Here is a 23,537-nt window from a genome sequence, read left to right on the forward strand (position 1 = left end):
GACACATCCTGGACCACTTACATGGTCTGAAGACAAGTCACAACCTCCATAACCTTAACATCCTAATCCGTAAATGAGGATTAAGAAAATACTCCTCTGCAGACACAGCATACATCAATTTCTAGGCGTGCAGCAAGTGGCACCTACTATAGCTTTTAATGCGACAATAATAAAGTAACAACACTAATGGAACAACGTACGTTGACCTAGTCAACCCTGAAATATCTACATACAGGTGTATTCAGTTTATGGACCTTCTGGAAAGAATGGTTAACCCGAGCTGGCTTCGTGTACAGCTCGCTATGCCTTGGGCTATCTCCCAGCTGGTGTGTGCTCAGGGGATGCAAACTGATCTTATTTTCACCTTCAAATAACATGATTTTACAGGTGCTTTGCTCCTCCCCACCTCATCGAGTTTCATTTGATACCTAATATTTATAAATCACTTTACAGTCTACGAAGCACTTCGACGTTTTATTGCACTTGGTTTTTCATCACATCGCTATGATGCCAGAAACATTTTTTGTTTTTTTTCAGGCCCAAATAGTGAGGGTTTTTTTCCTTCAAAATTTCTTCCCTACCAGTCCCACTTAAAAAAGGTGGATAAATGAGAGTCTCGGGATCTTGATTCTGAAGAGGTCAGCTAGCAGCTATGTAGAAACTGATGAAATGATCACAGTGTTCAAAATCTGAAGTTCAGTCTGCACCTATCAGTAGGCTTTCTCTTTGGGGCAGTACACTTACTTTTTCAAACCACCGGGGCCTCTTTAGTAAATGATCTCTAATGGCCTGAAAGAGCTGGCTCGCTTCTAAAAGTGAACAATCCAGTTCCTCCAGACCAGGGCAGTCCACCAGTGTGCATGTACACGTGCTCACACCCCGACATCTGCACACATCCACACACACATGTGCACACACATACCTGCACTGGTCCACGAGGCAGAGGCGACGGGCTCACCGAATGCCGCCATGCCACACCGCCAGCATAGCCACATCTAATTAGGCCCCCTCCCTAGACTTCTCACCTCCGTCTACACAGTGTCTCTCAGGATCCTTAAAGGCACATAACTTCAGCAGGTATGATTCTTCAATGTGTCTCTCAACCAATGGTGCCATCTGAAGAAAAGGCACCAGAAAGACCCAAACACGGAGCAGTAAGGACAAAAGGGGTCTAGGTCCTCCTGTGAAAAGGGGTATATGTTACCTGTGTGTACATGAAGCTGAGAAACTGGGGATCCTGAGAATGTTTTATTTGTGAGTATCTAAAGTCCGCTGTGCTCAAACTCCTGTCTGAAGATCTTGGTGGCTCCCACTGGCATCTGCTTGGTAACCAAAACATACCAGAAAGCTCTCTACACACTCAGCCGCCAAACGCGCCTTCAATTTGCTAGAGTCCTGCTCTCGCAAAACCTGCCCTAGTAAAGTCTGCTCCTCTCAAAACCTACTATCTAGCTGCAAATTCAGATAATTCCAAGAAAATGTAAAATTCTTTATACGGATTTCCAAAAACATCCCTGGAAATCATTAAGCAAAATTCATTGAACCAGGACAAGTTTAAGCAGGATGCTTTGTTTTAACACAGTAAAACTGCCCCCTTCCCTTTTAAGATTGTGTATGTTTTTAAACGCCAGAAGCTCACAGATTAAGACCGCAGCCTGCACACATATCGCGGATCAGGGCCACGTTGAAACGTGTTCGGGAACGGTCTGGAGGCAAAACCTTTTCTAAGTCCACCCTCGGTCCTGCTGCAAGATGATAAAGTTCGGGAGATTTCTGTCGGGCTCTGGGGCGGTCCCTGGTGGTGGCCTTCACGTGCCGGGGAGACAGACTCTTTCAAAGGTTATCTCCCTCACACACTTCTCCTTTTTCTCATTTCCTTCCCCGTCCCCGCCTCTACCACCTGCCTTGGCCAAGTCTGCCGGCCTGCCAGGGTTCTTGTTGGGCCCCCTTTTAATGCTGCGATAAAATGCGCTTATTACCCACCCCCTCTCCCCGCTTAATAGAGGCCTGAGGGTAATTCTGGTGACTCCAGGCAGATGGTAAATTCGTGGCGAGACAATGGGAATCCAGCATTCCCTCTCAGGATCTGCGGCTCTCCCCAAGACACCACCCTTCCTCTTCTCCCAGGTCCAGCCCCACCATATTTGGCACTGTGGACTTCTCATCTAGAAATGCACCTCAAGGACTATTCAATTATCCCTTAACTATGCTGCTCACGACCGTGGCGCCAGCCGGTATCTTGACGCACAGCATAAGTGTGTCTAACTCAGCATCAAATAAGGTAGAGTTCTAAAACCTTAGCAACTCTGATGTATTGCTTTAAATATGTATACATATATATATGTATATACATTTACACACACACACACACACACGACTGCATGATAGCAGCAGTGGGCAGTTTGTGGAGGCAGAGACAGCATCTGTTACATTGAGTTCTATATTTCCCAGCTCTCACGTCCCACAAATGAAACCTACAAAAACGTTAATTTTTCAAACATTAAATCCTCTATCTCTGTGTAATGGGGCGTGTAGAGAGGAGGAGAAGAATTTTTGTGCTTTTTTGCCTTTGGTGAGAATTCTCCAAGGAGTAATTTCATCTCTAAATGAAAAGTTTTGTATCAGGTGATTGTCTGAGCTCCAGGAATCACCAAAGCCTCTGGTTAAGACATGGGGGGACACGCAAGTGCACTTTCATGTATACACAGTGCCACGCACCCATCACATGCATGAGGAATAGGGCAAAAGAACAAGAACGTGGAGAGAACAGATTTTAGTGTTTTTAATTACATTGTGATGGAATCTAAAGCAGCGAGGCAGTCAGATACACTTTTTAAATCTCCTGGTCCTTAACTATTCTGCCTACTCTCCTGCAAATATCCATGCCCCATTCTCCCAATACTCAAGGCAGCAGGGAGGGCAGTGAGCTTAGGAAGCTCAGGCCCAGCACGATGGGTCACTCCCCGAAAGCTCCTTAAAATCCTACTTTCCCACAGCCCAATATCTTTTAGGTCACAACTCTGACACTCTCGGGTCATTACTGATCTGCAGAGTTGAAATAATTCATCCAGGAAATTATACATGAATTGACAATGCGAAGGAAAATGACGACAGATATAAAACACCACCCAAAGTATTCGAAATGCTTTCCTTATGAAATCCACACAGCACTGATTCATTTTGCCCAATTTTTCGACATTGAGAATCAATGCCAACACCATCCCTTAGTGACCCCACTGTGGTCTCAGAAGAGGATATAGATTCGTACATGGGGGAGGGACATTCAGACAATTACAAAGAAAAAGGAAAATTACACCCAAAGGGAAACTGCTACCAAGAGGTGACACCAGTTTTACCCAAATCTCAAAACTGCAAAGTAGATGCAGAACTAAAGATGGTTCAAGTGCACTGAATGTTCAAATTCTACTAAGCAGTTTGTTGTGGAGAACAAAAGAGAAGTTAAAGCCTCATTACACTCGGAATCTTAGTAAAAGTACGTAATTTACGTTTTAATAACCTTTCCTTTCCTATGCTATTGTATTATGGCTGGCATAGTATTAATAAAAATAAACTCCTATATTGACTCTATATGCTTTTACTCCTGAAATTGTACCTGTGAACTATAATTCACAGTTAAATGTTTAAAAAAAACAAAACAAAAAACCTCAAATCCAACTGCCACCTCTGTATTTCCAAATATTTGTACCTAAATAATTCAAACCTTACTCTTCATTTATCTGCTGAGAACTTTCCACTGAAATTTAGCTGATTTTCTATCACTGCTAATATAGGAGTGGCAGAAGAATCTGTAAATTACATGCCAGCATACCTGGTGTTATAAAGTTCCTTTCATAAGACTGCCTGCTTCCCAATGTTTTATTTTACAATTGTAACTCAGTATTCAGTGCGCCTCATTCTGCAAACAAATTAAGATAAAATAAACTCAAAAGTGTCCTATATATAACAACTTCAAACCACAAATTTTCTAGGCAACCATCCTAGCAAAAAGAACATCCGATAAGGCCAAAAACATTGTATCCTGAGTACAAGTAGATACTGAGATCTTGTTAGCAACTGGACCTCAGCCAGGAAGCATTTGCACTCAGAAATGTGGGAAAAAAGTACTCAGCACAAGATCTGCACATAACCGTTACTTGAAGTTGAACCTAAAAACAAATCTGTAGTGATTCACTGTCCTATCTTGGCCACACATCTGAGTGGCCAGTCCCCTCTCACACTATGATGAAATCAGAATAATAGCCACCCCTCCTAAAAGGAATTAAGACAGTATTTTGCTCAAACTCTATGATTATATAATGGCCTATAAAACCACACCCCATTAACAACTACCCAATCTCCCCTCCCCAAATCAGCTTCACGTTGTTGAAGGCTGGGCAGACTGTACAGGTAAGAAGATGAAATATGATGTAAGGTTCTGTTTAGGGTTTACTGTTTTAAATGCTTTAAGTGCATTCTTACTTAGTTCTTATGCAGCTCAGTAAAGTGGGTTCTTTATCCCCATGTTACAGATGATAAAACTGAGGCTTGGGGAGGTGAAGTGACTTACCCCCTCACAGCACAGCCTGTATTGTGTATATACTTTATTGGGATACTGCCAGCCTGAAAGGTTGTGTAACTCGAAATTACCACCAATGCCCTTCATCGCTCTCTTTCAAGTGTTTCTGAAATCTTCTCTCTTCTACTTCTAAACTCTCAGACCAGAAAATTCACAACTTTGACACAAGAAGGAAATAAGAATTCAGCCAAGATGCAGTCATGTTTTATTCTACTACCTTACGGCATTAAGCTTTGGATAAAAGAATAGCGGAAACTTACATTTACCACTGATTTCCACTAACAATGAGCAACAGGGTATTTTCTAATTTTCCGGTGCGTGTGTGTTTTAGAAGTGCTGCCAGTTTTTATATTTTCAATCAAATTTTATTTTCTAAGTATCATCATTCCTCAAGGATTTTTGAATTTTCAAGCCCTCTCACAGTGTGAAATTTGGAGGTGGGGAGTAGATTGTTCCCTTTTCTTCATTATTTATCTCGGTAAAATCATTAGAGAGGCCTTTCTCAAACCATCTTGAAATTTAATTTGTGTTTCTGGTTCCCAGATTGGCTAAGTTCTCTGTAGTTCAAGGCCTTTAACTGAGAGATCAACTAAAGCAACTGTGAATTCCAGAAGCAGGAGGTTGAGCTGTACCACTGGTGCACTTTTTAAGGAATTCCAGTTAATCAGAATGCCATTCTTCCTCCACACCCAGGGCTATTATTCTTGAGGCTCTTTGTATTATTTTAACAGTTATAGAGTATTTGGAGTATTAGAAGTAGACTACAAGTGAAGAAAAGCCCCATAATTGATTTGTTAATGTTTTATTCTCCTCTTTTTCTATTGGCATGTTCTTTACATTCCCTCAATAAATATTAAATACTCAGGTAATGCTCTCTCTTAGGTGGCAAGCAAACCTTTAGAATGTCGAAACAGTAGAGAGAAGAACAATGTACCTAATTGAAATGGCAGGGTAATTTGGAAAATAAAATTGAGTTGCTGCAAATCCCAAATTCCAGAATAAAAATGTTTATGCTCGCTCAGATGCAGATTGTTCCTGGCTTTGAATAATTCTTAGAATAAAAAATACTTGCGCACCAACAGTACACTTGATATGCATAGAACAAGCGTGGTCTACACATCTCTATTATTTTGTGCAAGGAAGTGCAGGGCACAATGAGCCTGATATTTTTCTTGGTGTTTTTGTTTTGAATACAGCTTATAAAGCATCCCAATAAGGTGAAACAATAGGCCAAGCCACCAAATATACAACCAGTGTTAAAAATGTCATGGACGGGATTCTTCAGAAAATTGTAAACACCTTAAGGAAGGGACAGGGAAGCATGCTGAAAGAAATGAAGGGGTTAAATGATTCTGCTACTCAATATCTTATTTCCCCCCTCAGATATATTCATCACCCAGATCAATTCAAAATGTGAAATTCCGGATTCTCTTTGGCAGAAGCTAGAGCCAAGAAACAATTAAAATGAAAGTGGAAAAATGCATTTGCGCCTGTTATTATGAAATGCTAACACGTACTGACTCTATAAGAGATGATGTTTATCTGTACACTGAGGGCAGTCTTATTATCTACTCAGGGCTATGCCATTCTTGGCAGAGATGCGACCCATATCTCTCAAAGATAAATTCCATATGCTCTGTAGAGTTATAGCATATTTCCCATAAATAATGTATACAATAGACCGTAAATAAATAATACGTTTATCTGAACTGTTCAAGAGTGAAGGGCAGGGTGCTTACTCAGGAGATGAAGTCTCTTATGAATGAACAATTTCAAATAAAAGTAATGTCCAATGGTGAGTTAGCACCAAGTTCTTAACACTAAAATATTCTTAAGCTGGGGTGGGGAGGGGATGTTAAAAGTACCCCAGATCTGGTGGGAACTTTCAAGTAAATGTTCCAACTAAATGCAAAATGCCCAATTTAATTTCACTGCTAAAGTTTCTGTTGTGATTGTAGCATCATAGCTAATAGGGTTTTACCTATTTGCTGCAATTCTTAGCTCTCTCTGTACACTACTGCTTTTTATGATCAGTGAAACACCTAGACTTAAAATGTCATGTACGAGTTTTTGTCCCATGAAACACACAGTGGATTTTTTTTTCCTTTGTGTGAACAATTTTAACATTGCACTGAATAGAAAGGAAGGCTACGGAAAAAAAAAAAAAAATTCAAAAAGAACCCATGTGCACTAGGTAGTTTGCTGGGACTTCATGCAGTAAAAATTGTTAGTTCCCCACCCCCGAAGTATCTCCCTTTTTAAAGCCCAGAAGACACACAAACTATTTCCACTTCTTAAAAATAGTGGAAGTAGGCCTTTAGACCCGCAGACATTGTACACCATTTAGTATGAAATTAAGTTTTCAGATCGCTAAGGAATAGTCTCTGAATTACAGAAAACACTATAGGTCACAGTTAATTATAGCTTGTCTGTCAAATTAAGTTAACATTCGAGAACACATCCAAATAGTTATGGAGCTATTAAGAGGAGTTTTATTGTCAAAGAAATTCTTATTCATTCAGCTTCTAATGTTTTTAAAAGAACAGAGATAAGCCTTTTTACAAGCTGGGACCGAGTAAGAAAACTCTGGGTTTACATCAAATTGCTCCCTTCATTGTCCTTTTGATGACTATGTCAGTTTCATTATAAACTTCATTTTCCAGAGTTTCATAATAGTCATAAACACACTTGACTTTAAAGAGTTTCTATGGGACATAATGTGAATGCAAATGCAGAATAAAATGCAAATCATGGAGGTCTGGGACCAAATATGGACTATCAGTTAAGAATCCAGTCACTGAAAACAAACATTTAGGCCTTAAGAGGAAGAGCACGAAGAAGCTGATATGAATCTTTACATCAAGTATTCACAGCCCTGGGGAAAGCAAGCAAGAATAACAGTTTTCAGTTTTTCACCTAATTGTAAAGCACAGTTTGGGAATATTTGATGACTTTGGTTTCTATTCATTCCCGTTCTAAAGTGAGGACCATTTTTCATCTTCTCAGGAAAATAAACCCACATGTGGGTAATAACCCACAAGGTACTCAAATAGGGAAAGGAGACCTAGCAAACTAGTTCAAGTTCAAATCTCAGGCATAGGAGGCTTGCCAGTCAGTGGGGAAAAAGTGATATGAAAAAGAAACAGCTATAGCTCTGTCTTGCTAAATAACAACCAACAACCCAGACATTTACAGCTAATGAATAATGAGCAGGCGATCATGTTGTGTTGTAAAATGTGAGGGAAAATCTATAGAAATGGAAATTCATGATAACAATTAATTCTAAGTTAGCATATGTTGTCAAGGAATCATTCTAATATCGCTCAAAATGTTAATTATTTACTTACTACTATCTTCTAAATGAGTCAGAATCATGTATGTTTAAATCCATTGTAAAATTTAAGACTTGATATTGTGTCAAAATGAAGGAAAAAAGGACTATAAAATGTTGCTTAAACTTGTTAAACTCATAAAAAGTTGCAGCGATTTTAAAAGTATTATTTAGTAAACTTATTAACAGTAACAGCATTTCCTTTCTGTGGAAAAATACAATTTCATTTAAGCTTTTTTAAAAAAACCATAACATTTCACATTCACGGTTCTTTACCTCATGATTATAAATCCTATTACTCGTAAATGGAGTCATGAGGCTATCAAGGGAAGAAATCAATGGGGAAATGTATTTTTGAGGATTGCAAATAATATAAAATTTATTTTCACAACTTAGCTATCCTGCATTAGTTTATGCCATATACAGTGGTGCATGGAAAAGCCAGAGTATGGTTATTGCATGACTTAAAGAGAGTTAATGACTTAGTTCTGGTTATAATTTGTATTTAACTGTATGTACTCATGATACAAATAAACAACAGGTGTATATTTCAATAAATGTAAAAAAAAGTGTCTTTTCAACAGAGAATAAACTCTTTTTGATATGTTTTAGTCAGTTTTAGGAATTCTGAACCAAGAAGTCCAGAAATATAAAATAATTTCAAAAGATTTGCACTCTTGTATTTTCCTTTAACGAGAACATATTTCCTAGATTAAGAAATGCTATTTGGAAAAAGAGTGTTCAGAGAGAGTGTAGCAAAGTGTTGCCAATTGCTTTAATTCTGCACACATGAATGCATTAAATTGACTGAAATTGGATTCTAGTTTCAAATATTTAAATGAGTATATACTCGCTTATCTCACATGGTAGCTTTTATACCATTTATTAAAATGTCAAATTTAGAAGTGTGGGAAATCCAGCAATTGCCCGATATAGGTCTGCTTTCTGGAGAGGCTGTTTAAGACTCCAATAAGCTTTCCCAAATTCCCATAATCCTGAAATCATGGCATATTAAATTAAGGATACAGTGAGGGAGTCTTTTTACCTTTTACACTACTCATCTGCTTGAATTTTTCAAAACTGATTTTATACACGTGAGGTTTCTTCACAAATATGTAAGATAGTAAAATATCCAAACTTTTGCTGGATCCCCAACGTCAAATTTTGGAATGATTATTTAAATTGAAATCGTGAGTCTGTGTTTCATGTTTTAGACCCTAACTTTTTAACAGGTACCAATATCCTGATGTTTCCTGCCCTATGTGATTTACAGCGGCATTGTTTTACTTGGGATTTTGAAAACTTTCAGGCCTAACATCTGCACAACTGTCAGATACACTGTGTCACATGTATTCTATTTTTATTTCTTTATTTGTAAAAGAATACTTTCCCATAGTTTTGATGTCATCTTTAAATATTAACTTAATTTTTTGCACTCAGGAGAAATGGCAAAAACATCTGTTTCAATTATAACATAAACTCAAGTGCTACTTTGATACAAATATAACAGATATCATAATCCAAAAAAGGCCATGGAAAATGCTATAGTTGCAAACATTTAAGACTGTGTAACAAAAATGACTGAGAATGGTATCAGTTTACTATCCTTCAACTATTTCCCTGACAGTGGAGTCAAATAATGTTGAATTATAGACCTTCTTACAGGAAGTCTTATTTTGTGTTCGTTTTTTGATCATTCCCTTGCTAGTCCCTATAGGAATTTGGCTGTCTGCCGACTTTCCTTTAAAAGTTTCTGTATACATACTCGGGTTGTGTTTGTTGATTAAATGATCATTTATTAAAACTTAAGCATTTCACATTGGTTTGACATATTTACGTTTCATGAGAAAATATTGCTATTGCAATGGCAAGCATAGCATTACCAATGTGAAAATCCTTCACTTGAATCCATTTGACAGCATTTTCATTTATAAGTGTCTTAATACAACTTGTTGTGCTTTCTTCAGTTTCTCCAATTCCACCTGCGAGGGAAGGTAAGCTAGTTTTATAACAGTAGGCCCCTCCGTAATACTTTAGTCTATCCGCTTGGCCTTAAAAAAACCTACGTTTCTACTATGGGACCACAAATAGTCTTTGTTTTTAAGAATATGGAGTTTTATTCCATAATTTTCCATCCATCACCCGGCAACAGCTGTGTTTTAAATCTTTCGGACTATGACAAACATTTTAACATTTAAACATACGAGTGTTTGAAAACATAATGATTTAAAATTTGTTTATTTCCAAAGTTGGGCAATTACAGCATGATATTTCAGTTACTTTTTTGAAAGCAGGGCCCGTATTTTAATGCCTTTTCTTCTTCCTCCTCCTTCTCTTCTTCTTCTACTATTTAAGCTTCTCCATGTTTTCTAATAAAAATCTCTATGTTAGGACCAATAGCAAGAGTCCACACAACCACTCTATATATTTCCAAATCATGAGCAATGGAGTCATTCTGGTGGGAAAGGGATTGCTATTTGAGTGACCTATTGCCACAGAGCTAGTTAAATCACTGAACAATAGTTAGTGTTATGGGGCTTTACCTTGTACAAAGTAGCATTAGTATCATTGCTTTCTATTAACCATAGAACTTGCACTGGAGACTTCCACAGAGAGAGAGAGAGAGAGAGAGAGAGAGAGAGAGAGAGAGAGAGAAACTAGGAAAGGGGAATAACTTCTGTAGTATTAGCATTTAGACTTTGAGACATTTAACAATGTAATTGATCTCAACCTACCTGCATATACTCTGTACTTCTTTTTTTCCCTCTCAAATGTTTTTGACATGCCCCTAATAAGAATCAATACATCCCTACTCTGACATTCACACATAAATACACACAGAGCGCCAATCAGAACACAACAATAAAAACACACCTGGTAAACAACTATCTTTGAAATCAAAGGATACTAAGCAACAAAGAGCCTAGAATGAACATCCCAATTAGCCACTGTAGTGACAAGCAGTCAACACCTTATTATTTAATCATTAAAGGGAATCTTGCCATAATTTCCCTTTGACATAGTTCCAAAGGGAATTAAGAGTACCCTCCATGACTCACAACAACAATCAAAATAAAGTTAGATGGTGTCAAGACCCCATCACTTGCAAGGCCTGTGGACACAGAGGTTCCAGGATTAAGGCATTAACTGAGACCCTAAAAGTACTTACAACTTAAATAAGATGTGTCCGTGTGTAAGCATTCAGAAACAAACTGACAAAGGGACCATTTTCCTATCCCTCCATGTTTGTGTCCAGTTTTCTTAGTGGATGAAAATAAATTGCTTGCATTCCTAGTATTAGTAAATATCCCATAGTCTCATCTATTTTTTTCTTTCCCTGAAGCAGCACATCTAATACATCAAGAATATTAGGCCTCCCCATACCCATCCCTTAGTAACACCTCCCCAAAAGAGAAGGCTTAAATCTCCCTTGGAGGCATCCCCATCACACTTTGCAGGGAGGGGTGCTTTCGATCAAGTTCAGTTTTAAGAATTTTATCTCAAACTATGCTTCAGAAACAACATTCCGGACTCTTCAAATAAAACAATCGCCACCTGGGTTCCCTGGCCCACTGGGGAACCAAATCGCACCGGATCAGGGCTGCCCCTGATCCCCAAGGCCCAGAAGCCTGGCGCTTTCCAGCCTGGGCTACGCAGCCCCGGCGGCTGTCCCCCGTCCCCGGGGAGCTCAGCAGCACTTGGCATTTAACCTGCCTGGCGAGCTTGGCTTTCTGGTTCCATCTCCGCGAGCCACATTACTTCTCCCCAGATATTAGAGACAAATCTGGATTAACAGGCAACAGGGCGCCCTGCGCAGCCCGCCAGCCCTTGCACAGGAGCTGTTAAATGCAGATTCAGCCGAGGACCCCCCGGAGAGCTGCTATTGAATAAAAATTGTAATCCAAAGGGACCTTTTCTTTGCCTCCCACCGCTTGTAGGAGAACCCGGGTTGGCGCCCGAGCACAGGCCAAGCTACTCCCGCTCGCTACCAGCAGGCCTGGCCACCTCGGCTGGTGGCCTTCAGGGCCCGAGGACTCTTGCTCTGCTCTCCATTCCCTCTCTCGACCCCTCCTGAAAATGGAAAATGCTTAGATTCAAGGAGTGGCGAGCAACAAACAGCCCTGGGAAGGAAGGTTTAATTCGATAGCTCCCTCCTGGAGTGCGGCCTAAAGTCTAGCGACTGGGCAGCCAGATTCTTCCCCGCGTAACCCCTCTTGGCCTCCCCAATTCCACCCTGGGTCCCCCAAACTCGCGCCCCGCCTCCCCTCGCCCTGCGTCCTTCTCCATCGCAAACCAGGCTCAACCCTGGCCTCGACGCCTCGCACGGTGGCCCCCTCTGCGCCCGCTCCCGGGGTCTCAGCACGGCCCTCACCCCTGCCGAGGCTCGGAAGCCCCCGGTGCCCCTCGCTGCTCCCAGGCCCTGGGCGTCGGGGGCGTCCGTGCCAAGCGGGGAGCGTAGCAGTCGGGAGAGGGCGCCCGGGAGGCCTGCGCCCGCGGGAGGTGACTCTCGGGCCTGGGACTTCGGGGTCTGGGAGCGGGAGTGGGGGGCAGGGAGTTGAAAGTGGGGTGGGAGCGGGATTACGGCTTCGACTGGCGTCTTAATCTGATAAGAAAAAAACGAAAACAAAAAATACCACCAAACTAACGACACTACAAGGCCAAGCAGATTTCCGCCGACTTAGCCCTCTGGGAAGCCGGCTGGTATCAAAGTCGTGGATCCCAAGTCCCCGCGCGGGTGGCAGCCTTCGCGCCCTCCGAGGAGAAAAGTAAAGTAAAATAAACCGCGCGGCCATCAGGCCCTAGAGACAGAGGGGTTAATGAGCTAACGAGGCCCCGCGCTCGCACCACACCTGAAGCATCCAGTCCCGCAGCGCACACTCCACCGGAGCTCAGACTGGCTGGGCCGCATTCGCAGACAGGTGGCGAGGCCGTCCTTTCCGGGCCCGGCCCCCGGGGACCCGTGAGCCGGCTCCAGTTGGGAGCACTGGCGCCCACCTGGCGGCCCTAGTGCCTCGTCCCTCCGTTCCCAACTCCCAGGACAGGGGACTCCACTCCGCGGCCGAGGCACAGTCCCGCGTGCGCCCCGCGCTCTGCGCGCCCCTCCCCAAAGGGAGCCCAGGCACTCCCGCTCCTGGCTCCAGGGAAGCGGATAATTCCAAAGCACAAGCTTGGGGTTTGCTGCCCTACGACCAACGGAGACTTCGGTGAGCCCGAGGGGTCACGCGAGTGCGCCCACGCGCACAGGCCAACGGCGCCACGAGCTCAGCCAGAGCTGCGAAGCCCACTTGTAGGCGGCGGGAGAGGGACGCACACTGCTCATTTTATAGGTGGGGAGGTGAATGAAGTGCGAATTTTTATCCAAAACCACTGCCTTCCAATCTGCGTATCTCAAATAAAGGTAACTGAGTAACACCCCGAACTCTGGTCCTTTATCTTTGACTTTAATAAAATAATGATTCGATGAGAAAATGGGGTATAAATCTTCATTTTGGAGGCAATTAAAGTGTTGATTTCATTCATGCCCCTAAGCGATTCTTGTAATTTGCTCAGATAGCTTTATGTACCCAGCACTCCGGAGCTTTTAGAATCCCATTTTCTAGTTAGGCTTGTTGGATTACAATTTTTATTCAACAGCAGTTACCCGAGGGTTCCTCAGCGGAATCTGCATTTAACAGCTCCGGGTGAGGCCTGGCGGCCTGAACCAGGCGGGAGGCCGAGCAGCTGGCGGGGCCGGGACCCGGAGCCGCCTGCAGGTTTCCCACCTCGGTGGGGACGCTCCAGGATTGCGCAGGCTGCCTGTTCCGAGTGTTGTCTACACTGCCAAAAGTTTGCAACTCGCCAAATAGTAGGAAGGACCCGGCGCGTTGGCGCTTTTAAATCTCAGCTTTGCCTGCCTTCCACTCGTCGTGGGAAAAGGAGGAATTCAGCCTCTGCCGCGGGGTTACCCAGAGAAATCCAAGCTGGGAATTTTTTTTAAGGGGGTGATATGGAGAGAAGCAAACTTTAAGATGACACCGAGACCGAGGAGTCGGGCATTCCGGCAAGGAGTCTGCAAGGCAGCCGCTGGCCAACCGTGATCATGGTAGAGCTTGCAAAGAAAACTCTGCATGACTGGTTGTCCTTTGGCCTAACAAAGGCAGGCTGCTCTCTCCCCCAAGACGGAGCTCACGTGCCAAGTCAGAAAGAGAAACAACTCTGGGCCTTCACTTATAGGTGGAGAAGCACAGGAGGCCCGCCACCCAAATCTTTAGACGCGGTGCCACAATTCGCAACCGAGAGCTGTCCTGAGCCCTGTTTCATCTCACCCACTCCTCACGTTTTCACTTTCAGTGCATTTTTGCAACTCCTCTGGACCAATCCAGAGATACAGCGACAGGAGCGGGGGCGGGGGGGGGGGAGAGAGAGGAGAGAGAGACTGGGAGCAAACATCGGTGTTGGGGTGAGAGAGAAATGCCCCCCAGCAACTCCAAATAAAAGTCGTCCCCACTTAGCAAAGCAGCGGAAGAAGGGCCTGGAGGATGAGAGAGGAGGGGGTGAAGCAAGCAGAGGCCGGCAGTTCAGAGCAGGGCGGCGCGAGGTCCTCCACCCGCCACACCGAGGGAGTCCCCGGGCGCCCCTGTCGCTGACACTTCCAAAAGCTGCCAACCCAGAGGGCCCAGAGCACGTACCAGCTGGAGGATGAGTGGAAAGGAGGAGGAGAAACGTCCATATTTATCTGTTTTTATAACCTCGGCCTGGTCTTATTTTTTCTATTAAGTACAATAAAATGGGCGAGCTTGCAGCGAGCACTGCACAAAGCAATGTTCAGTGAGGTCTAGAAGCGTTCGGCCGAGGAAAACTGACAAGACAGGCTAATGAACCGTATAGACAGGGAGAAAATAGCCAGCATTTGCTAGATTTCAAACCCTCCCTGTCTCTCTTAGACCACCTATCTTGGGTTTATTCCTAATAAAATAAGAAATAAGCAGACCCTACACTTTTCTTCGAGATAGCAAGGGGGAAAAAAATGCTCCAGAACAAAGCCCTACAATCAGAGGCGGTCACTGGCAGTTAACACTCCCATTATTATAGAGGGTAAATAAAATAAAGACAAAAATTAAAAGCGACAAGAAACAGGTCAAGTTTGCAGGCAAAGCTTTTACAAGCTCATCTCTCCAGGTCGAATCCCAGAGCCAGCCTTAATGAAGCAATAATAGCCGCATTATTCAAAAATTTTCATTTCGATGGAAATGTATCTAAAAGGGACTTAATCATATGCAAATAATAAAAGGAGGTGGTAGTGACCCAGCAAGCAATATGCATACAGATTTTTTTTTTTTTCTCCCAGGGATGTTGAAATTGAAAAGCGCGTACCTGGTCAGTTAGATTTGCTGATCTCGTTATATCTTCACTGTCTGATTTTGATCCTCCTTCTCTATCGTCTATCACCAAATCGATAGGCATTTTCCCTTTCAAACAGCTAATATACCGGTGGCAGAAATTGTCACATAATTCGTGTACCTACATTATGACAGAAATAAAAAAAAAAGGAAATATAATCAGAAGTTCATAAATGACATTGACAAGTGCAATCCACCCCCTTGTGAGATCCAAACTTCTAAATAGGGGAAACACAGGGCAAGTGTCCTCCAGAGACCCTCAGACGCATCCAGAATTAGGAATAACTTTCTTTTCTTGCAAAATAGAGATATCGCAGAAAATTGACAGTGACAAGATGATTCACAGGCTACAACATATTCAACACCCGTGTTAAATTCATCAGCTCCCGGGGCTGTGGCCATTAGAGAGGTGACCTGCGTGGGTGACATTTAAGGTAAACTATTTAATTTCGTCCAGTTACTTTATCAGAAATCCTTTTCCAACATGTCTAAGAAAAAAATTATATATATATATATATATATATATATATATATCTCCAAAGGACCAATACTGTGTTGGTATAGGATATATGCCTGAAAACCCAAGTCCCTGTAACATTTGTCATTAGGGTTTCTATCTATAAGAAGCATATTTTATGATGCTTCCTTGAAAAAAAAAAAGACTCGTGATATGGGGGAAAAACCCTACAGCCACCAAAAGTTATCGAATTGATTTTAAAAAAAAAAAGGAAAAAAGATGCTTCAAAATATTTAGGCATAAGTGGAGTGGTCTCTTACAGGACCCAGGCATCACTGACATGCAAAAATTCACAAGAAACCCCAGTGTGCTTGCAATTTAATGTTAGTTTGAATTCCAATGCATTAAGTTTTTATTGCTGAGATTTATGGAACAGCTAGCAAAATCACGTTATCCCACACCCTTTCTTGAGTGTGAAGGTGGGGTGTGTGCAGGATTCTCAGATTCAAGAAATTGACACAACTATCAACTCTGCTTTGTCTCTGCAAAACGGTTAAAGTGCCTCCCCCACCACTCCTCCAGACTCCCTGCCTCGTTCTCCTCCTCCCCCTCTGCCTCTCCCCTGTGTCTGACCTGCCGCTGCTCTCAGACTGTCTTCCAGAAACTCACTAAAACTAAACAAAACTTTTCCCCCTCAGAGGCAGCAAAGAAGAGGAGGAGGAAGAAGAGAAGAGACCACAGAGGTATATAACCTGCAAGCAAACTCACAACAGCATTCTAAACATCAGAGGGGATGCCTAGAATTGCAACTGTTTATACAAAGCCAGCAAGGTATTAAGAATGAATACAAGGCTAGGGCATTTGTGATCCCGGTTTTAGTGGCTAAAATTGTAATTAAACTGCAAAGAGAAATGGACGCTTAGATTGGCCTTGACACTAATTACCAGAAAGAAAGTCATTTATGCAAATGTCTCAGAAGCCTGAACTTCAGCCATTCTGAACCCTCCCCCTCTGTGTGTTTGGGCATGAGGGAGAAGCAAAAGGAGAAAAAGCTAGAGAAATTACCTTCTCTAATTCCAACAGATGAAACCTTAATACTTGTATGGCTTGAATCATCTGCAAAGATACAAAAAGAATGAGCGCCCCATTCCTAGTTTGCAGAAAATTGGCTGTTGCAGCTCTAACATCGCCAGCCTCCCCCCACCCCCCAAATAGAGTTATTTTGATTTATGGCAATAACACTAAAACTTAACAGCAGCGAGTGGGTACCATCTAGAGGTTTATATTTCTTAAGGAGAAAAAAATAGCTAAAACAACAACCAAGCATCTAAAGGGGGATCATAAACCTTCTCCTCTCCCATGGCTCCCCCACCCTTTCCCAGCGCCACTGCCCCTACCCCACCCCCAAAGGGCCGCATCCCTCGACTAGGTGTTTCCTTGCAAGGAGTGCGTGGAAAATATTCCCAACAGTCCCCAGACTGTGGCTTTTCACACTGCAAACTTTCTGCCACCTTCTGCACACCTTTCAGATAAACTGGTGGTTTGGGGCCTCTGGCCCGGTCGCTGTCCTCATGACGCGACTTTGAGGGCTGGGAAGTCCGCAAAGTTTAAGCACACACGCTGACAGGCCCGGAGATAAATCCCCGGGCTGATTAGAGCCGCGCTGCCCGGCTGTCATAAAAAACAAAGCTCGCGTTTCCCCGCGCCGGCTTGCCCGGCCCCTCTCGAGGTGAATTTATTTCCCCGGGACCTTGTCCCGGACCACTTGCGGGTGGATGGAAACCTTTGCAGCCCACTTGCAGATAGGGGAAGACCGGTCTAGAAACCTCAGGGCTCTCAAAGTAAAGCTTGGGAGGAGGGGGGATTTTGGGGGGGGGGAGGGAAGGTGGGAGGAGGGGAGTAAGGGGTCCGCTCTTACCAAGTTATCCAGTTCTGGATTAGAAGAAAATAGAGGTTTTTCTGCGCGAATCTAAATACAAGTGAGAAGGGGGGTGGGGAGAAAGAAACATTTGAAATCTGGTCGCCTTCCTAGTTTCTTGCCTCATTACACTGTCGGGGGCAGGATGTAACCTCCGGGAGAGGCTCTGTGACACCGAGTTCGTCCCGTGCAGAAACCCTTCAATGTGAGTCAAAGAATCCGAAAACAAGCCCAGAGCACAGGGTTACTTCTCCCAGCAACTGTGCTTCTGAGAGACCGCTGCCCAGCTCGCCAAGTCCAAGGCAGCTCCTGCGCGTGGGCTTTGGGGTTGCATTTTACAGAGCTTTCTGCGTCGGGTTAGGTAGCGGGAGTGGGTAAGCACTGGGGTGATTTTCAGGCGTCCGCAAAGACACTCATTTAGGAGGAAAAGCTCAGAAGAGGTAACAGGCCTGGCTTAGGGCGGACTGTTCGCTGGTTACTTTTGCAAATGTGCTGGGTGGGAGGGAGGGAGGTTCTTTTCTTTTCTTTCTTTCTTTTTCTTTTTTTTTCTTTTACTTTTGAAACATTGATTTTGCTGACCTGTTTGGCGAACACGGCTATATCTTCATTGAATGACTCTGACGAGCAGACGTCCCCGCCCGCCACCCCCGGCTCGCGGGGGGTACAAGTAGCTAATTCACATTTCTCAAAAATCAGTGCTAAGAGAGGGAAGAGGGGGTGTCTGCAAGAAAATACAACAGTCACAAACAACACAATGGTTAGTCCCGCGGCAGTGAAAAAAGGCGCCCAAGAAAAACAGCAGGACGAGCTCAAGGCGGGGACCCCCTCCCTGATTTTGTCATCTACTTGTTCCCCTTCCCCCGCGCCCCCAGGTGACTGCTCACCTCCCCTTCCTCCTTGGGCCCCCGAAGTCGGAGGCCCTAAGCCATGGACCGTATCTGAGGATCGGTTCACCATATCTGGCCGGAGAAATTGGTAACATTTGCTAAGAATAAAACCCAAGCGGTTCCAGCAGCCATTTTGAATTAAGTTTCCCACCCCGACCGGCCCTCGTCCCTCCTCTGCACATCCAGGACCTGCAGGGGGGGAAAGGCGCGGGGCGCAGGGGTTGGGAAAGCTCTTTCAAGTGGGTTCCTCCAAGGCCATCTCGCGAAGCCCAAGGCTCTGGGGATCTTGGTGGCAGGCGCTCAGCTAACTTGGGGAAAGGACCTCTCTGGTTGTGGGACCGACTGTCAGAGGACTGCATCTCCCGATCCCGACCTCACGGCTCTCGGAGAGCAAGAGGGCTCCTCCTCGGCTCCCTGCACACCTCCCTCCCTTCGCCGATGGTCCCCACCGCCCCCCAAAGAAAGTTCCTTCAAATGTTCCTGCGGTCAAGCCTTTCATTTTTGTTCCTGCGTAATGCCAAAGCAGCTAGTATCGCGAGGGGCCTAGATGTCGCTTATCCCAGCCCATCAAAAAAAAAAGAAAAAAAAAAGCCTCCTCTAATGCCCAAAGAGGTGTCTCGAGTCTTTTATTAGCTCTCACAACCCAGCTGGGAATTTAACAGTTTGGGGTCCTTTTCAAAAAGCTTCCCCAAATGTTCTGTCCCGGAGCCTAAACGATTTGCAGTTAACAACACTGCGGAAAGGACGCTGAGATTTAAACAAGCCCATCGCACGAGGGACCAGAAGATCAAGCAGAAAGGGTTTTCAGCCAGGGAGGGTCAGTGTTGCCTGATTTTTTTTTTTTCAAAAGAAGAAATAAATAAAAATAAAAGTGGCTGCAAAGTAAAAAGAGGTCCCCCAATACATCAGCACACAGTAGGCACAAGTGACTTTCAGAGGGTTTTACTAGTCCAGGGTCTAACCCAAGGGCCCGGGAGAACACGGTGTGAACTGCAGCAGAAGACGACACCGACCCGAGAGCACCCCGCATCTACTTCTAAATCCTGCAGGTTTCGCCTTTGAACACAAAGTCCTAAAATGGCTAGAAGTTTCTTAAGGTCTGTGACAATTCAGAGCGAGCTCCTCTCCTTGACTACAGTGGTCAAACTCCCTAAATGCAAAGCATGTTCCCCCTTGCCTGACCTGCAACTGGCCTGCCTTGATTTTATTGTGCGGTGGCAGAGCCAGCATACGGTGGCTGAGTAAACTTAGCAAGTCAGAACAATCAGTGGCTTAAAAGATTTTCCTTTAAACTAAAAGTTTCGTTCCAACACAAAGGCGCCTACGTTTAGAAACCCCCAACACTCTCCCTGCGAAGTCAAGCGAGTGAGGACTCCAACCCGCTGAGCTACCGAGCCGGGGTCTGGGGGGACGAGGGACATTTGGCAACTTCTGCACGGCGACCCCTCCGCGGGCATGGCCTCGGCGGAGCGGGGCGCTGGACTGGCGCGGAGCGTGTGCGGAGATGGGGGCGGGGGGGCGTCTGGGATGGCAGGCCGCCTCCCCCAAATCTTCATGCAAAGCGAATGAAAAGTCACCAAATAATGTACCTCCAATCCAGAGAGCTCTGGCTTTCCTCTTACTGAGGGCAAAGGGAAATAGAGAAAGCATCGCCTCTCCACTGCTTAGCCTGCTGCCCGTCGTACCTACCCATAAATGGCATCTTTATCTCTCTTTAAAGCGTCATTGACGGAGGAACCCATGCTGGGAGCCATGGCGTTGGTGTGAGCTGTGTGCGGATACTGATGCGAGTGCAGAGGAGGCCCGTGGTTCAGGTGGTGGACGGGCTGCATGGACCTGGCCGCGTGCGGGTCCCCATACATCGTGGAGGGGATGCCTACTCCATCCATGCCCCCATAATGGGGTAGATCGTCGTACTGCATGAGAAACAGGAGAGAAACAGGTTCAGAAGGCCAGGCGGGCAAATGGGGGAACGGCAGGGCACGGAGCTTATATAATGTCAGTCCAGCTGGATCCTTCAACCCCGAATTCGGTGGCCTTGCATCTCTGAAGTTGAGATTTCTCATTAAAAAAAATATTTTTAGAAGTAAAATTTCTAGGATTCTCGGTACGACTCGGCTAGATTGAATGGTCTTGCCCTAACTTGTGTCCCTATCAGCTAGCCAGAAATTCAGGATCCTTTGGCAAAAAAGGAAGGAAGAAAGAAGGAAGAAAGGGAGGCATTCTCCCGGAGGGCAGAAGGTAAAACGTGCACGTCTCTAGAGGAGGAAATTCAAAATCACAATAATAAAACATGCCAGGACAGTACAGCAAACCTGCCTGGTTTCACAGACCCTTCCCATCAGGGGGAATTAAAAAAAAAAAAAAGTTACGATGGGAACAGCTAAGCCAAGCACGTGAATTCAGACAGGCTTCTCATTTTATTTCCCTGCCAGCGTGGGGTTAGTCAGTCCTGCAAGACACTGCATTTCCTTTGCTCTCCAAGACAAACTCTGCTAAATCATACAAAACTAACCGGCTCTCTTATAAGTGAAACTCAGAGAAGGGTAGCTTCTCTTCAACATCGGGGCTGAATTTAGAATTGGGCAATATTCCCCTCAAGTTAAAGAAAATGTATAGTTGGAGCAATTATTCTATTTTTTCTATTCTTATGAACTTTCCCCCTAGACTAGATGTCTGTGAGCTAAATGTTAGTCATCAGGTTTAAAGCAAATTTAAAAGTAAATGCACATTCAACCCCCCCAACTTCCTTCTCCAGAAAAACTACTTTCATATTTTCATTATTTTTGTGTGCAAAATTTAGCTATTTAGGTTTTCCTCTTTGCTTCATTTCAGGCATGTTCTTTTCCCAAGATGTGGAGGCGCTGAGAGTGAAATGATTTTCAAAGAAAAGAGGAATTGCCACTTTCATCTCCTTCAAGCCAGAGGTGTGAAAAGAGTTTGGAAGAACGCTGACATTTGCCTGAACCAAAGGAGTAAAGAAAAAATGTGTCAGCCTAGTAACTTTCTTTTGCAAACAGGGCTTTGAGGGCCAGGGCACAAATTATGCAAGGAAGGCTTTTTGTAGACCCCCTTTCTTTTAAGAAACTACCTCTGTTGGGTTGTCATTGTCTCACTTTACTCTCACTACATTTCCATTCAAATAGGAATATTGGGGAAATTAGTATTGCATTTTTAAAGTGAGTAGTTGTGTGCTTAGTATCCAATTAGTGCAGGGCTCTTCTAAGAAAAGCTTACAAAGTATTACCTTGCATAAAAAACCATGTACATTAAAATTACTTTAAAAAGATGAATGCTTTCCGACCCCCAAAACCGTTGTACTATGACAAAGTTATTTGCTTAAAAATGCTAAATACTTTCAGTGATATTAAAGATGAGCATAATCAATAACGTATCAGAAGTTTCTAGCTGCTTATTTTAATTTAAAACTAGCCTTAAACTTCTGCTCCTTGAATGCTCACGCTATATAACATTAGGTATCTAGCGCTGTTTGTTTTTGTTTTTTAAACAGATGATTGCCCGAGCTTGTATTTTTATTTATATAGCTGCTGGTTAGGAATCTATAGAAAACTTGATTACTTGAATTAACAATTACATGTTAATATACATAAGTCTACAAATGCATTGAATAAATCCTCTCGCTTTAGGCCACGGCTTTAGGAGCCTCATTCAAAAAGACAGAGAAAAAAGGAAACTTTTTAGCAGTGTCTTTCAGCCACGTTTCAATTTAACCTCACATTTGAGTTCCACAATTGTTTTTTAATACGTACCCTTTGCGCCATCGGCCTCCCTGGCTCCCTTCCTACTTCAACTTCTAATATATCCTCTTTAAGGCCAGTGTGAAAAGAAACAAATACGTAAACTCCCCCGGAAAAAAAAAATAAAAAGCACGACGAAAAATCCCTTAACGTCTCCAGCAACGTGAGCTACTGGTCCCAGATCTTCGGTCTATGGGACCTGAAGCAAAGCTCCCGAGTCACTGAGCATAAAAGCGCTCCGTTTCCAAGACAGCAGCGGGGGCAAAAAAAAGCAGATCTTCTCTCCCCAAAAAATCAGTTAAAAAAAAAAAAGCGCCCCTCAGACCCAACTACCAAATCTCATGGCTTTCTGCCACTCCGGCTGTCAATCACAGGCGAGGTTGTCAACGTGGTGAATGAATGATCATCCGCTCAGTCTTCTTCTGGTCAGAACACCTCAAATGTTAATATTCAAATGCACAAAGCCCTAGCGCTCGCTTCCCTTGAATCAGTCCTAATTCCTAATCAGTTTCTCTCTTCTCTCGCTCGCTCTCTTTCTCTCTCTCTCTCTCTCTCCCTCCCTCTTTGCAACTGCTGCACTGGAGGGAGATTAGAGGAGGGTTAAAAAAAAATGTCTGTCTGAGTTTGTCTTAAAGGAGCCACGATCGATGCTGCCCGCTTGCAGTCCCCGTGCGTGTGTAAAGTGTGTGTTGCACAGGCGGAGAGGTGGATTCCGACCAGAATGCTAGAACCCGGAAGTAGTGGTGGCCATAACAGGTCGCGTCTTACACAATGCATTGGGCTGCAGCAAGTAGGCTCCTCGGCAGGGGTGGGTGCGCGAAGCGAGCTCTGGCCGCACTGGAGAGGCAGAGAGGCGCTCCATTAAATCGCACGCCCAGGCACAAACACCCACACACCCGGGGCACACGCGCACAAGCGCGGGTAGTAGCCCCCGGCCGCCGGCTTTATTTTCCGTATGCTTTTCTCTCCCTCCCCCTCCAGACTCTCTCTCCAAAGCTCTCTTGAAATAGATTGGGAATAAAAGCGGGGCAGGCAGCAGCGGGAGTTATTTTGCACAGGGCTCCGTGGATTGACTTCCTGACTTTCCTCGAAATTATTGGGGTCTGCCAGTATTTTTCGGGGCGGAGGGGGGCTGGTGCAGAAAGTAGTGGATTCTTAGAACCAAACACACCACGTAGAAAAGTCAAACCAGGAGCGAAGAGAGGAGGCGCAGGAACAGGGCTGGGAAAGG

The 23,537-nt window shown here is 44.2% G+C and overlaps 1 protein-coding gene and 1 long non-coding RNA gene across 8 annotated transcripts in view; one reads left to right on the plus strand and one right to left on the minus strand.

Annotated features, from left to right (window-relative positions):
* The window catches only part of LOC125960921 (uncharacterized), a 21,122-nt gene extending 5,468 nt beyond the window's left edge, over positions 1-15,654 (plus strand). Inside the window, exons 2-3 of the long non-coding RNA XR_007471109.1 lie at positions 2,128-2,281; positions 15,593-15,654. This is a non-coding gene — a long non-coding RNA (uncharacterized LOC125960921). The remainder of the gene's footprint in view (positions 1-2,127; positions 2,282-15,592) is intronic.
* Positions 1-23,190, minus strand: part of MEIS1 (Meis homeobox 1) — a 137,320-nt gene extending 114,130 nt beyond the window's left edge. The window contains exons 1-6 of one of the 7 annotated variants that reach the window (XM_033400392.2): positions 22,319-23,179; positions 20,238-20,464; positions 18,241-18,382; positions 17,662-17,712; positions 16,809-16,859; positions 15,261-15,407 (exon numbers count right to left, since the gene is read on the minus strand). In XM_033400392.2, the coding sequence (XP_033256283.1) occupies positions 15,261-15,407; positions 16,809-16,859; positions 17,662-17,712; positions 18,241-18,382; positions 20,238-20,464; positions 22,319-22,330 (630 nt within the window). In that variant the 5' untranslated portion in view covers positions 22,331-23,179. Of the gene's footprint in view, positions 1-15,260; positions 15,408-16,808; positions 16,860-17,661; positions 17,713-18,240; positions 18,383-20,237; positions 20,465-22,318 lie in introns of all 7 variants that reach the window. The other 6 variants (XM_049696415.1, XM_033400393.2, XM_033400394.2 and 3 more) reach the window with 6 other exon arrangements.
* Positions 23,191-23,537: the final 347 nt, after the last annotated feature.

This window comes from Orcinus orca, chromosome 13 (genome assembly GCF_937001465.1).
Source record: "Orcinus orca chromosome 13, mOrcOrc1.1, whole genome shotgun sequence".
Classification (NCBI taxonomy): domain Eukaryota; kingdom Metazoa; phylum Chordata; class Mammalia; order Artiodactyla; family Delphinidae; genus Orcinus; species Orcinus orca.